We start from the raw sequence: 13,506 nt of genomic DNA, 5'->3' as shown, positions 1-13,506 counted from the left end.
GACGCTTCAGGGAGACTGGGGGAGGGCGTCTGCCAACCACCTGTCACCCCACCCTGGGAACCCCCAGGGCCGTCCCACCTGGAGCCCCCCTGATGTGAATCACTAGGACCAGGCGTCCCCCCCACCCCCGCACCTTGCCAGCTGGGAGCTTCCTCACACATCCAACGCATCTACTGATCCAAACTGGCCACCCCCGGGGTTTCCCCAGGGTTCAGGAGTTTTCCTTTTCCCCACGAAGCTCTTTTGGACTTCCCTGGCGGTCCAGTGGTTAAGATTCCGTGCTTCCAATGCAGGGGGCACGGGTTCAACCCCTGGTCAGGGAACTAAGATCCCACATGCCTTGTGATGTAGCAAAAAAAAAAAAAAGTCCTCCCATGAAGCTCTCTGAACTCGCGGCCTGGCCGGAGGTGCCCAGAAGATGGTGCCCACGTGGTTTAGCACCTGCTGTGCAGAAACCACAAGGGAGACAGGCCGGGGGTCACCGTGAGCTCCTCAGAGATGCAGGTGACCACAGGCAGAGGGATGGAGAGTCAGGGGAGGAGGCATCGCGAAGCATCACCGCCACTCTTGCAGCAGTGATCCCATCCTGGGCCCAGTCCAGCCCGGCTGCACTCCTGGTGAGCCCGTGGGGCACGGACATCACTCACTGCTCAGCACAGGAAAGAAACAGCAGCAGATCACCCCTGGGGCTCTCCGGGAAGGCCCCAAGACAACATCTGGGCCAGGGGAGTTAGCAGCCAGTCCGGGCAGAATTGCCCAGCCCAGGGGAGCCCACGGCTTCTTGCCACGGACGGCAGTCGGCAGCACTGGAACTGTGCCCGGGCACCTCTAAGGCCCACGTGGGAAACTGCCACTTGGCCCGAAAAAGACTTGTGCCACGTCTCAGTGCCCCTCAGTGGACCTCCTCCCAGGTGGGGATGTCCAAGGGGCTCCCACTCCAGGGGGACCCTCCAGTACTGGACACTAGGCAAATGGATGTCTCTTTGGCGTGGTAAGACAGCAATCCAGAAGAAAGCCCCTCCTCCGGAGCCCGACCACTGGCTTCTGGGCTCAGAGGCTGGGCTGGGGCTGGCACACAGGTGACCAGCAGGACCACACCCGGCCTGGGGCTGCTTTCCCCGGGGACGATGGCACCAGGACCGCTGTGGCGCTCACGGCCCCAGCCAAGGGGCTGCTCACGGCCCGGTCCCCACGTGGACCCAGGAGTGTGGTCTGCACTGCACCTCTTCCCTAAGGGAGACCCCACGCTGGCACCAATTCCACAGGGCCCAAGCAGGTGGGGCATAATCCCACCTGGCCAAGAGTCCCCCAGCACAGTGACCACACCCAGTGTAGACACGGGGCCCAGCCTGGCCCCTGGGACCCTTGCCCCCCAAACTCCCCATCTCATAAGGGGCCATCTCAGAACGGGGGGCTGAGCTGAGAGACAGAATCAAGCACCCCGTTGGTGCTGAAGCACATGTGGGCTGAGTTCCAGACACTCACACCCCCGACCCTCTGTTCCCCAGTGGAATTCCGCTGGGCTGGGCTTCCCCCAAAGTCTCCTCTGCAGAGCGCTTGGTCAGCCCCAAGTATGTAAAGACAGAAGAAGCCAAACAGAGAAAGCACAGAGCGCCTGGGTCAGACCTGGACCACCCAGAGGGCCCCGCCCCATCTCCAAAGGGCCCTCAGGAAAGACTCTAGATTTACAAGCTGGGCAGTTAAACGGGAAAAGAAGCCACCTGACGTGTGCCCCTGGTGTCCTCAGAGGGACCCTGCATAAGGGGAAACAACACACACACGCCACAAAGAAAATAACAAAAATTTTAAAAGGTTCATGGCAATTTGGAAAAGAGTTCAAATATCAGCAGAAGATCGTCCCCCGGTCACTGCACCCACACCCCCGGTCGCTGCTCTCACACTCCCGTGGTCTCCAGGACAACGGCCCACCTCCACGGCAGGCCTGAGACCCGAGGAGCCCCGTGCTCTGCCCACTTTCCCAGGCCGGCCGCTCACCTGTCCCCCTTCCCCCATCCACGTACAGAGCGTGTCGCACCCCAAATGCCCCCACGGCCCGTGCAGCGCGCAGCTCTGGGGAGACCACGCTCTCACCTCGGCACTTCTCCCGCTCACTGATGCCTCTGCCCGCAAGGGTTCCCCTCCTTTCACTCGGCGGCCTCCTGACCCCCCAATCCCGAGGCACCCCAAGGTCACCCCTATTCAGCATTCAAACTCCCCACTGAACTTGATCCATTTTCAACCTGCCGCCACCCAGACTGTCCCCAGCAGGGGACTCAGGGCCCATCCTGCAGAGAAGCCAGGTGTGTGGACTCGAGGGTGCGGCTCCAAGGAGGTCCTCCTCAGCCACAGAGGGCAGTGCGGTCACAAGACAAGGAGGGAGCTGCTGCCCAAAGCACCCACCCCCCGCTCCACCACCCCCTGACTCCCCACACGCCCCCCACCCCACCCTGCAGAGCCGCTGTGCGTTTGGCCTGTGGGCCAGGCCCTAAGACCCCTGGGTCCCTCTCACCTCCTTTCCAAGGGTGCTCACAGGGGGACCCATTCATTCCCACCTCTGCTCAGTCACCGCAAGCCGGGTGGTGCTCTTGCCGTCTTTTCAGGCATAGCTGGCTTTTCAACATCGCTCATAGGTATGTTGTCAAATTAATGTAATTGCTTCTTAGCTCTGTTTTCCAATTAATAGAAGTATTTTAGGGCTACCATCTTTCGAAAGAAGAAGGGCACAATGTTGATAACTGTTGGAGCTGAGGGCTTCTACCCAAGAAACCACCACGCTGGTCCCTCTACTCTTGTGTATGATTGAAGTTTCCATAATAAAAATAAAATAAAAACAAGTTATTTTTTAAAAGATTCTGATGGGCTCTTGTGAGCTCCTGCCATCGGGTTTCTAAGCCCCAAGGCTGAGACCCGCTGGGCTGTGGTCACCACACCTAGGTAGGGGCAGGGAGACCCAGGTGCAGTGCTATGTAACCCTCGGCATCTTCATCAAGGGCACCTCCTGGTGTTGGGGTCCCGGCTCACCCCACCTGCTGGTGCACAAGTGAGCTGGGCCACAGGACCGTGTGCCTCCAAGTCCCACCCACCCGTCCGCAGCACCTGCAGTATTTCAGCACCTCTGTTCACCTTTACACACCTGGACACCGACTCTATCCACAAAGAGGATCTCACCCCACTGCCCATTTCTGACCCTTGAACAAACTGGACTTCAGAAAAGGGTCCCATGGCACAGGGTGCTCCAGGGACACAGTGAGTACCCAGGAACCACTTGTGATTCCTGCAGGTAAGGATCTGCTTTAAAATAAAGCATCAGGGGCTTCCCTGGTGGCACAGTGGTTAAGAATCCGCCTGCCAATGCGGGGGACACAGGTTCGAGCCCTGGGCCGGGAAGGTCTCACATGCCTCGGAGCAACTGAGCCCATGCACCACAACAACTGAGCCTGCGCTCTAGAGCCCGCGAGCCACAGCTACTGAGCCCACGCGCCTAGAGCCCGTGCTCTGCGACAAGAGAAGCCACCGCAATGAGACTCCTGCGCAGCTCAACGAAGAGTAGCCCCGCTCGCCGCAACTAGAGAAAGCCCGCGCACAGCGATGAAGACCCAACACAGCCAAAAATTAAAAAATAAAATAAATAAATTTTTTAAAAATTAAAAAAAAAATAAAATAAAGCATCAGAGATATTTCCAAATCCTTAGGCTAAACCAGTGATTCCCCAGATGTGCTCACTGAGCTTCTCATCCATGCAGCAGGGCACATGTGTTTGGGAAAGCAGCCATCTTGCAAAACAAGTTCAAAGAGCACACATTTCAGATCCCTTTGGCCACGGCTGATTCAGGAGGCAACGCCTTCTCTTAACAAGAGAGTGTTTCTCCCATAAGGAAACTAGGCAAAGGCACTAAGAAAAATGCACTGACAATTTCACAGAAGGTCATCACTCCAGCACAAGGCTCCCCCTCCCACCAAAGCCCACGACCAAGTTCTCCCAGCAGCAGTGGGCAGAGTGTAGAGCAGACGCCTCCCTCAGAGGCTCACATGCAGCACAAGACTGCCAGTGCAGATGCGGGAAGCACCCTTGGAAGAATGCAGTCTCACACAGGCTCATCAGGCAGCTGCTGAGAAGGGTGCTAGGGGGACAGTGCACGGGACAAGAGGCCACACAGGAGGGCCGGCCAGAGGGTGAGGGTCCCAGGCACGGCCCAGGTTCGAGGGGGCAGGCCCTGCTGTGGTCGGTCATTCTCCTTGTCCAGAGTGTGGCATCTGACATCCCCCAACCTGGGCACATGGTGCCTTGGACCCCATACGAGCTACTGCATGAACAACAAGGCCCATCCATCCATCGGAGTCAGCTGTGCTCCTGGAAAGCCAGGGTCTACTTCAGCAAAGGAAAAGCTGGACCCTGATATAGTTACTCTGTACTTCAGAATCAAACTAGAAAGCACCTTCAGATTGGGAATGTGCCCACAGGGAGGGCTTCCCCCTCTGCAGGGCGTGGCCAGCAGGAAGGAGCACCCAGCATGTCCAGTGACCCTGACGCACCACGGATGGGAGTCCCGTCCCCAGGGTCCCTCTCCTGGGCATCCTGTCCCCCTGCACCTGGATCCCTCACCTGGACATCCCCTCCACCTACCTGCACGAGGGGCCCCTCACCTGGGATCCCTCATAAGCACCCTGGTTCTGGGCCTGCAGCAGCCCCGCTGCCCACAGGGTCCCCACAGGCTGCGACCGCCTGGCCAGGCCCCCTTCCAAGCTGCACTGCCCACCTCGGCAAGTGCCCCCAACTCCAGACCTAGACACACAACGGCCCTGCTCGCTGTCCCTGTGCCCAGGCTGTGGGCCCTCAGATCACAGACCCTGTACCAAGCCTGACACAAGGCAGGTGCTGGATTCTGAAAGAAGAGTGGGTGGCCTCAAACCCAGACACCCAGACTCTGCAGGTCCGGGGTGGGACTCAGGGCTCTGGATGCCACCAACACATGCACACCCACGTGAACACATTCACATCCCTGCACACCAGGATGCATGCACATGTGTACACACGGGCACCTATGTGTGCACACACATGCACATACATTACACGTGTGCACTCGTGCACACACACACGTCCACAACACGCGCAGGTGCGCGCAGAGGCCCCACCCCCCAGAGCTGTGCGCATGCTCTGCACGGCCCCGCCCAGAGAACCCTGGCAGCTCGGTATCAAGGCAGTTGCCACCACTCTCCAATCCAAGAAGACAGGGTCCAGGAGGGAAGGGGACAGAGCAGGAGCCAGGGAGGACGAAGACAGGAGGGACGCGGATGCGGCAGTGAGGGGCAGCCTGCAGTGGGCGGGGAGGTCGCGTCAGCCCCATGCCACGCCCCGCGCGTGGACGTGAGCCCGAGGAAGCCCAGCCTGCCCTGCCTGGACTGACGCAAAGCAGACAGAGGGCAGAGGGACACAGCCGGTGGGGGTCCCGGCCCTTGTCACGCGTCCCCAAGGCTCTCAGTCCTACACGCACGGCCCCGTCACCCGACCTCCCCACCTGGGCAGAGCTTGGGGCCTCGTCTCATTTCATGCACTGGTCGTGGAGCTGGAGGGCCCCGGGCCCCATTTCCCTCGGGGGAGACACGTCCACCCGGAAAACAGTAAAAATAATCAGAGTGTGTTGCATGAACGTGTGTGAGCGCGCCTGTGAGTGTGCATGTGGGTGTGTTCCTGTGAGCGTGCAAGGGTGTGTGTTTATGTGTGCATGTACACACATGTGAGAACACGTGCGTACAAGTGGGAATGTGCGTGAGCATGAGTGTGCTTGTCTTGCATTTGTGTGGATGTGAGTGTGCACTCGAGTGTGTATGTGTGCATGCACATGCGTGTGAGAGAGACGACGAACCACATTTGACTCACATCCTCAAACATGGTGGAACCCAGCACTTTAGGGGCGGGAAGGTCTTTTCTGCCTGCCTGGCTCAGCCCCTCGGTGCAAACTAAGGTGCCTGCAGTCCGGGAACAGGGTCTCACCTGGAGGTGCAGGGGCGGGGTAGTGGCCCAGGCCTCCTGGCTGCCATGCGGCCATTCCTGCCCCACCGCCAGCCCCTGCCCAGCCTGGCACGTGGACGAGCAGAGCCCTGGCCCTGGGGAGGCCTCAGCACAGACACAGCCCTCTGGCTGCCGCTGCCAGGGACCCAAGCTGGGCTGTGCTACGGGAGGGCTCCCAACAGCACACCGGCCAGAAGCAATGGAAACACCCAAAGGGCACAGTCTGGACAGACGGCCTGCCACTGGCATCCTGCGCGTCTCTTTCAGCGTTTGACCAAGACCAGACACAGGGTCACCAAGGTAGGGAAAACTCGTAGGTCACAGGCTACGCTCAATTTGTGATGACAAGAGGAGACTCCCACTTCACTGAGTACTGGTCCCACGCTGCGGGGAAGCCACGGTCCCAGAGAGCCACCTGCACCTACACAACTGCGGGCGTGACCTCGGAGGAAACTGAGGCACAGGGTAAGCCCCCTGCCCACCGCACCACAGCTCGGAGCAGAGGTCCCGCGGTGCTGAGAATTCCGACCCACCCTATCTGAGTCAGGAAATGATCCGAGGACATTTCTGGGCTCCAAGCCTGCAGGAACACAGAGCCGGCAGGAGACCCGTCAACCCAGAGGCTGGGCCCTGACCCTGTGGACCTCACAGATGTGAGGGGAGAAGGGCATCACCCCAGAACCACTGTGAGCCCCTGGAAAGGGCAGCGGGTCGGGACGTTTCCCCACAGGACCCGCTTGAGGGACACCTCCAAATATTCCCTGTGGCCCGAGCCCCAGGGCCTCCCTCCACCTGCCGTTTCTTCCACGCCCTCCTCCCTGGCCCCATGGCGACCAGCTCAGTCCCTCAGGCAGCCACCTGCAGCCCCAGGGCCCAGCAGCCCCTTGGCCTCATCTGTCCAGGACCTTGACTGAAGCACACTGTCCTCAGGAGGCCACCCTGAGCCCCCTGTCTGCCTTGTCCCCTTCACACGCCTCCAGAGGTCACACACACTCCCCTCAGCACAGACTGCAGTTCCAGTTGTTGATCGGGGTCCCCAAAGACTAACTTTCTGGAGGGCAGGTGGTCTGGTCCCCTAGCTCGGGGCCTGGCACCCAAACGTGGATCACAGTCCAGAGAAGGTGCCCCAGCCCGAGCAGCTGCAGAGGCTTCACAGCCATGTCTGCTTCGCCTGGTCCCCGGCCCTTCCACCAGGTCCACCGGGGGGCCAGACTCCAGCACGTGGACAGTCTGGGGGTCCGGCGGCCACAGAGGAAAGCCTGGGGCCCACAGGACCACCCAGAGGGGGAACAGGTGGGAAGCCTCGCCCGACGCCAGGACGGTTCCCCCTCACCCAGGCCCCACTTCCCTAGTTCCTGCTGCCCTGGTGTAGGCGGCTCTAGGTGCTTCTTACAGTTAGAGCAGGCTGCCCTGGGGGGAGGATGACACAGCTGTGATGGAAACAGACCAGGTTTAGGGAGGGGACCGCCCATCAGACAAGGGGGTTGGGGAATCAGGTGTTCCCTGTGGGATGCCCGCTAGACATGAACCTGGAGGCCTGGAGGAGGCACTGGACACTGCCCAAGGCTCAGGGAGCAGCCGGGCTGTAATGTGCAGGGGGTGGGAAGCGGGGGCAGTAAGACAGGGAGCTGTGGGACTGAGCCCTGCCCAGTGACTGGAGCCAAGGCAGGTGAGCCAGCGGGTGATGGGATCCAGCCAGGGCAGGGGAGGGAGAGGGAGGTACCAGTAGGGGGCAGTCAGGAGGCTGGGGGGTTACATGCAGCAGGAGAGGGGCCCCACCTAGGAAAGAGCCCAGCCAGAGGAGAAGGGGCCCCGCCTGGGTGAGGGGCCGGCTGTGCGACATGGCTGCAGAGGCGGGCTGGTCAGGAGAGGGTCCAGGGAGGCGGGGTGAGGGGACATGCAGAGGACCAGAGGGGAAGAGGGCCACCAGTGGAGCAGGGGGCCATGCGGGGGGAGGCCCCGCCTGAGGAGGCGCTGGGCTGAGGGAGGGGCACAGGTCTGGAAGGAGGGGTGGGAGACAGAGGGGCGGGAGGCATGGGCTGCCCAAGCCCGTGTGGCGGCCGGTACAGCCAGCACACGTGGTGATTCTGCAAGCGGTCACGTGACTCTGCCTACCAGCACTCACATTCTCCTCAAGGGCTCAGACCAAACTGGAGGGGCAGGGGGAGTTCTGGCCAGCTGCCACCTCCCCAGGACAGCAGCGATTTGTTACCCTTTCTGTGGTTCAGGCACTAAACACATCTCCTTTACGTGGATAGGCAACCAGACTGCACTGCAAGCTGCACACTGCAGTGGACCCTCGCTGTCCCCCCTCTGAAAAAAGACGGCAATCCTGACCCACCTGCCCAAAAAGCGGGTATGCGGGAGGGAGCCCTGAGGAGAGAGTCAGCACAGGGTGGAAGCTGGGGCTCTGCGCCCTGCACCCGTCACAGGCAAGGCGCCTGAGGGGCAGGGCAGGCACCCTGAGCCAGCAACCCTTCTCCAGAGACACCCCTCCTGCCTCACCATCACTCCCCGGCAATGACCTTCACAAGCAGTCCCCTGACTCTACTTCCCCGCCACTCCCCAGCCAACCTGTCCCTGAGCACAGTCACCTCCTCCCCAAGCCTCGCCCCTCAAGGCTCTGTCAGTCAGCAAGGGACAAATCTGGCATCTCCCCCTCCGCCGACCTCGAAGCCCCAGGACCCCAGGCTGCTGTGCTCACCCCCCCACCCCATGCCCTCCAGCCTGCCCACCCTGCTGGTTCTGAGCAGAGGCCTCAGGTGTTCTTGAACGTGATGCCTTCAGTCCTGATACGTTGCCCAGTTTAATAAAAGCGAGTGACTGTGTTTAGGTACAACCAGGGGGCCCTGAAAGCAAGGGGCTGGGAGAGGGAGGGGACCCAGTTCGGTCCACATTTACGGGGCTCATCCTTGGTGCTGGGCCAGGTGGGAATAAGGCCATTTCCCCCCAAACTCTTTCTGCTCTAGCAGAAAGCAGCAGGCACACCCTCTCGGGGAAGGGTGGAGCCCCCCAAATTCCAGCAGTGCAGTCACATGGCCGGCTTTCTGCATGTCCACCTCTGCCTCCCAGCATCTGGGCTGGCCCTGGCTCTACAGAGCCCAAAAGCACATGGCTGCATCCCCAGATTCCCACACACCAGGGTGGCACAGGATTGCTGCAAGAAAGCCCTAGAGCCTCCCTGCGGAGGGCTTGAGGCTCTGGGAGCCCACACGTGAACCCCGGTCTCAGTCCCCAGAGCACGCTTTCTCCAGCGAGCATATGACACGCTGCATATACGCAGCAAAGGCAGCACCCCTGCACAGACCGCCTCATTCATCTAGTCCTTCTTCTGCCTCTTTTTGGCCTCTACCCTGTGTCCTGCAGGGCTTCTGCCTGCCCCAAATTCCATCCTGCGGGAGCAGTGCTGTCAGCAGGTGAGTGTACTGCAAGATGGCTGGGAGGCGGTGAAGCGTGATTAGCAACGGACATGCTTCGGAAACGTGGGTGCCATCTTCTTCACTGGTCTCAAATACCAAGTTGCAGAGCTCACCAAGGACAGATTTCACAGACTCCCAGAATTTTCTAACTGGAAGGGAGAATCCCTGGGGCACCATACAGTCGGATCGCCACATATTTCTCTGCATCCATCCCCATCTATCTGTCAATATCACCACCACCTGTACAGACTTGTGGGCTTGAATACGAACATTCTAAAGAAGCCAAAACGATTCGGAAGGGGCCCAAGATTTCGAATATGTGCTTTTCCAGTATGAACTTTTCACTTTCACCACAGCCCTACAGGGGAGCTGCGATGCCCTTTAGACAGGTGGGGAAACTGAGGCTCTGCATTGCCCAGGGAATCACAGCCAGTAGCAGTGAAGCCCAGATGTCTGCTCCCTACGACTCCCACGCCCCCAGGATGGTCTCCCTTCCTCCCTAGAATACAGGAGCTCCTCTTATCCTGGGGGAGGGCAGAGTTCTGAGTGCCCCAGGCACCTTTACAGAGACTCACCGCCCCTCCCCATCCCCCCTCTCTATTTTAATCTTTTAATTCTCTAAAAGGAATGAATTCAGGCTACATAGAGCATTGGTTATTAAAAAAGAAGAAGACAATAGTACTGCCTGTCACTGAAGCAGTTGACTGAAGCCGTGGGTGCAACCAAAACTGAGCCAGGCCCCAGCCCAGGCCTGTCCAGGCCCCTCCCCCACCTGCAGCTGACCCAGCCTCTGATCCTCCCTCCCAGTCCTGGTAGGGAAGTTGTCCTTGCTGGGGGGGCCTGGCTGGGTGGGGGGAGAGGCGCAACCACAACACATGGGAGGGTTGTTGGGGGAGAGATACAGGGGTGCCCCCTGCGAAGGTCAAACAAGCCCCACTCAAAGCCCATAGGAGGCCTGCTGTCGAAACAAACCCTCCCTCCCCTCCCCTCTCCCTTCCCCCTCCCACCCCTTCCTCCCCTCCCTGGGGGCACGCAGCCCTCTGGCCCTTTTCCTTTTTTTCTGCCTTTATCTCTGCCTCCTCTCTGCCTCCGGCCTTCACCCCTACTTCCCTTCCTCTCTTCCCCCCACCCCCCAGCCCCTCTCCACATACTCCCTCCTCCTCCCCTTCCAGCCCTCACCACACACTGGCCTCTCTGGGCCCTGAAATATAGGTCCAGCACTGTGTCACTCCTGTGTGTCCCATGGCCCCTCTGACCCTGTGCATCCCGGGCATCACCATCTGGGGGCCCCCCCCTTGGTCCTCGGGTGGTGGGTCCTTAGTGGGGCCCCAGCCCCAGCTGTCTGACACCCATCACTCCCCCCACCCCAGTTGTTCCTCCCAAAGCCACATCTGTCCAGCTTCCCCTCCTCACCCCATCTCCTCCATCTCCCCCTTTCTCTCCCTCGATGGGCTCCTCCACCCCATCAGATTCCCCCCGCCCTCTTGCCAAAATGCAGCCAGAGGCAGAAACAAAACCCTCCCTCAGGGCCCTCCAAGCCCAGGTGGGATAGGCTGGGCTGAACAGAAAAGCTCCAAAAGCACCACACGGCAAGACATCTGCCTCAGACCTCTGGGGTCCTTGGGATGGGGAGGAGCCCGCAGGCAGCAGCCGGCATGGGATCCTTGCCACGATCTTGCCCGCCCGGGAAAGACGGTGACAAAGTTCAGGCTCTGCGAGCCTGGGTCCCGGCTGCGGCAGAGCAGGTCGAAAGAGACCAGAGCCCTGTGCGACCTTGGCCAACCCTGTCCCTGTGGACCCCAAACGGGTCCACAACTGGGCGCAAGGGTGGCTGGAGGGGGCCAAAGTCCTTGCCCCCTTCCCACCTCCCCCATGGCGGCACGGTTCGGAGGGGGACTCTGCGAGCCCCGCATGGGCTCCAGGCTCCAAGCGCGAGGGAGAGGCGCCCTAGGCTGTGCGCACAGCCCGCAGGAATCCTGCCTGCCCTGGCCTGCTCCCCGCGCCTACTTTTCGTCCCTCCTGCAGGGATGGGCACAGACAGACAGCGTCGGACCCGAGCTCTGGCCGCTCACGAGCTGCCTGACCTTGCCAATCCTTGCCCTCTCTACACTAGTCTACCGGTCTCCACATTCCACACCCAGGAGCGCTTTGTGGACTGTAACTCGGAAAAGAGTCGGCCCCAGGGTGCCAGCCCCCACTGTGTCCCCAATTCTCTGAGTGACCTTGAACGTCCCCCCTCGAATTCGGGGCCACAGTTTCCCCACCTGCCCAACCGGGCGATGCGCGCCCTTCTCCCCGCGTTGCCAGTCCCTCCCGGGCAGGTGTGTCCCAGACCGGATCGGGAGCGCGCGCGGCACTTACCGTCCTCCAGAGACGTGGGCGCTTGGCGGGGACCAAGGTAGCCGTGACCAGCAAATGCGAGGCGGCCACCACGAGCCCGAAGCCGATGGCCAGCAGGCTGCGCACGGGCAGCAGGGCATAGGACACGAAGGTGACCAAAAGGAGCTGCCAGACGCCCTGGTCGGCTGCCACCGGCACCGCTGCCGCCCCGGCGTGGGCCCCGGCGGGGCCGCCGAGCGCGAAGGGACAGCAGAGCAGCGCGAAGGTGAGGCTGAAGAGCAGCGCGAGCTGGCCGACCTGCTGCAGCTGGGGAACCTGCAGCGAGCGGACGTTGGTGACCACGAGCAGCGCCAGGAAGAGCACGCAGTGCACGGGGTGCGAGCCTTTGGCCAGGCCGGGCGCGGGCCCCGGCGCGCCCAGCAGCTCGGCCAGGGCCAGTGCGCCCGCCAGTAGACTGAGCACGGCCAGAGCCTTCAGCGTGGCCGCCTGCTCCAGCCGCAGCGTGTAGCCGCGGAACAGCGCCTCCAGCTCGGGGCACGCGAACTCCTCATTGCACGCCCGCAGCCCGCGCCGGCCGCCCGGCCCCGCCGCCCGCTCGGCGCCCCCAGACTCGCCCGCGCCGCCTCCGCCTCCGCCGCCGCCTCGGCCGCGCGGCGCCCCCGCCATCCCAGCGCCATGCAGCGGGCGCGCCCCTCGCCGGCCGGGGCGCCGGGCGGGCGGGCGGGCGGGCGGCGAGGCGCCGGGGCGCGGCGGGCAGAGTTGGGGCGCCTGCTGCCCCGCGCGCGCGCCCCGAGCGCGTCCCCTCCCGCCCGCTGCGCCTGCGCACTGGCGCCGCCCGCGCCCCGGCCGCGGTCCTCCGGAGACCGCGCTGCGACAGCCGAGCTCGGAGCCGCGGGCCTGGGCGCGCGAGGCACACGCGCGCGCCCCCGGCCCGCACCCCAACTCCGCATCCCAGGCCCCCCGCCGCCGGAGGTGCCGCGTGAACCTCGGGCACCCACCTAGCCCGCTCCCGGCCTCAGTTTCCCCACTGGTGCGCAGTGCCACGCACTGTGCTATCTCTCGGGGCGTTAAAAATGCTGAAATTTTGCGCTTTTCCCCTTTGAGAGGGCTTACCTTGCATGCCCCCCAAATAAAAGCAGGTCCCTCTATTCTAGAGGAACGCAAAGTGGGCCCCACGCTTGACTGCGGATCCATAGCCAGGGCCCTGACAGGTGAAGCGATGCCCAAGGACCCGGGGGCGGGGAGGAAGTTGGCCGCCCACGGCATCTCCCCACAGGCCCAATGCACGCGGGACCCTCCACACGGCGGGCTGTGGGCAAGTCCTGCCCTGGTTCCTACAACCCCCGTGAGTTGGTGCAGGGGTGCAGGAACAGGGACCAGGTGGTGTAGTCCGACAGGCAGAGCCCCCAGCCGGAGTTCGGGCTGTGGGGCGTGTGGCCAGTGCCACCTGGGTGCAGAAAGAGCCAGGTCAGAGTCCTAGCGGTGAGGCCTCTAGGGAAGGAGGTGGGAGGCTGTTGGTCCAGGGATGGGGTGGGAGTCGAAAGGAGAAGGGACCCTGCCGTTTGCCGTAAGAGGAAACTGGAAACCCAAGTGATGGGGAGATGTCTTCTTCCAGCAGGACGAATGTAGGGGCTGTTGCCATGGCGCGTGTGTGGGACCCACGGCTTACATTCATTCACTCTAAGGGAAGGGGCTTTGTGCCGGCCTTCACCTGTGTTATGCTCACAATGGCCCCTG

The 13,506-nt window shown here is 61.9% G+C and overlaps 1 protein-coding gene across 4 annotated transcripts in view; it reads right to left on the bottom strand.

Moving 5' to 3' along the window:
- The window catches only part of ADCY1 (adenylate cyclase 1), a gene marked incomplete at its 5' end in the record, with an annotated part of 122,103 nt that extends 109,668 nt beyond the window's left edge, over window positions 1-12,435 (bottom strand). For 3 of the 4 annotated variants that reach the window (XM_082632857.1, XM_082632859.1, XM_082632858.1), the window contains one exon: window positions 11,791-12,435. In XM_082632857.1, coding sequence (XP_082488983.1) covers window positions 11,791-12,435 — 645 coding nt within the window. The remainder of the gene's footprint in view (window positions 1-11,790) is intronic. The other variant, XM_082632860.1, reaches the window with a different exon arrangement.
- Between the last annotated feature and the right edge of the window lie 1,071 nt (window positions 12,436-13,506).

Source organism: Mesoplodon mirus, assembly GCF_964341445.2.
Source record: "Mesoplodon mirus genome assembly, chromosome: 9".
Lineage (NCBI taxonomy): Eukaryota > Metazoa > Chordata > Mammalia > Artiodactyla > Ziphiidae > Mesoplodon > Mesoplodon mirus.
Note: the sequence above shows the minus strand (reverse complement) of the source record. Positions and strands in the feature narration are given on the sequence as shown.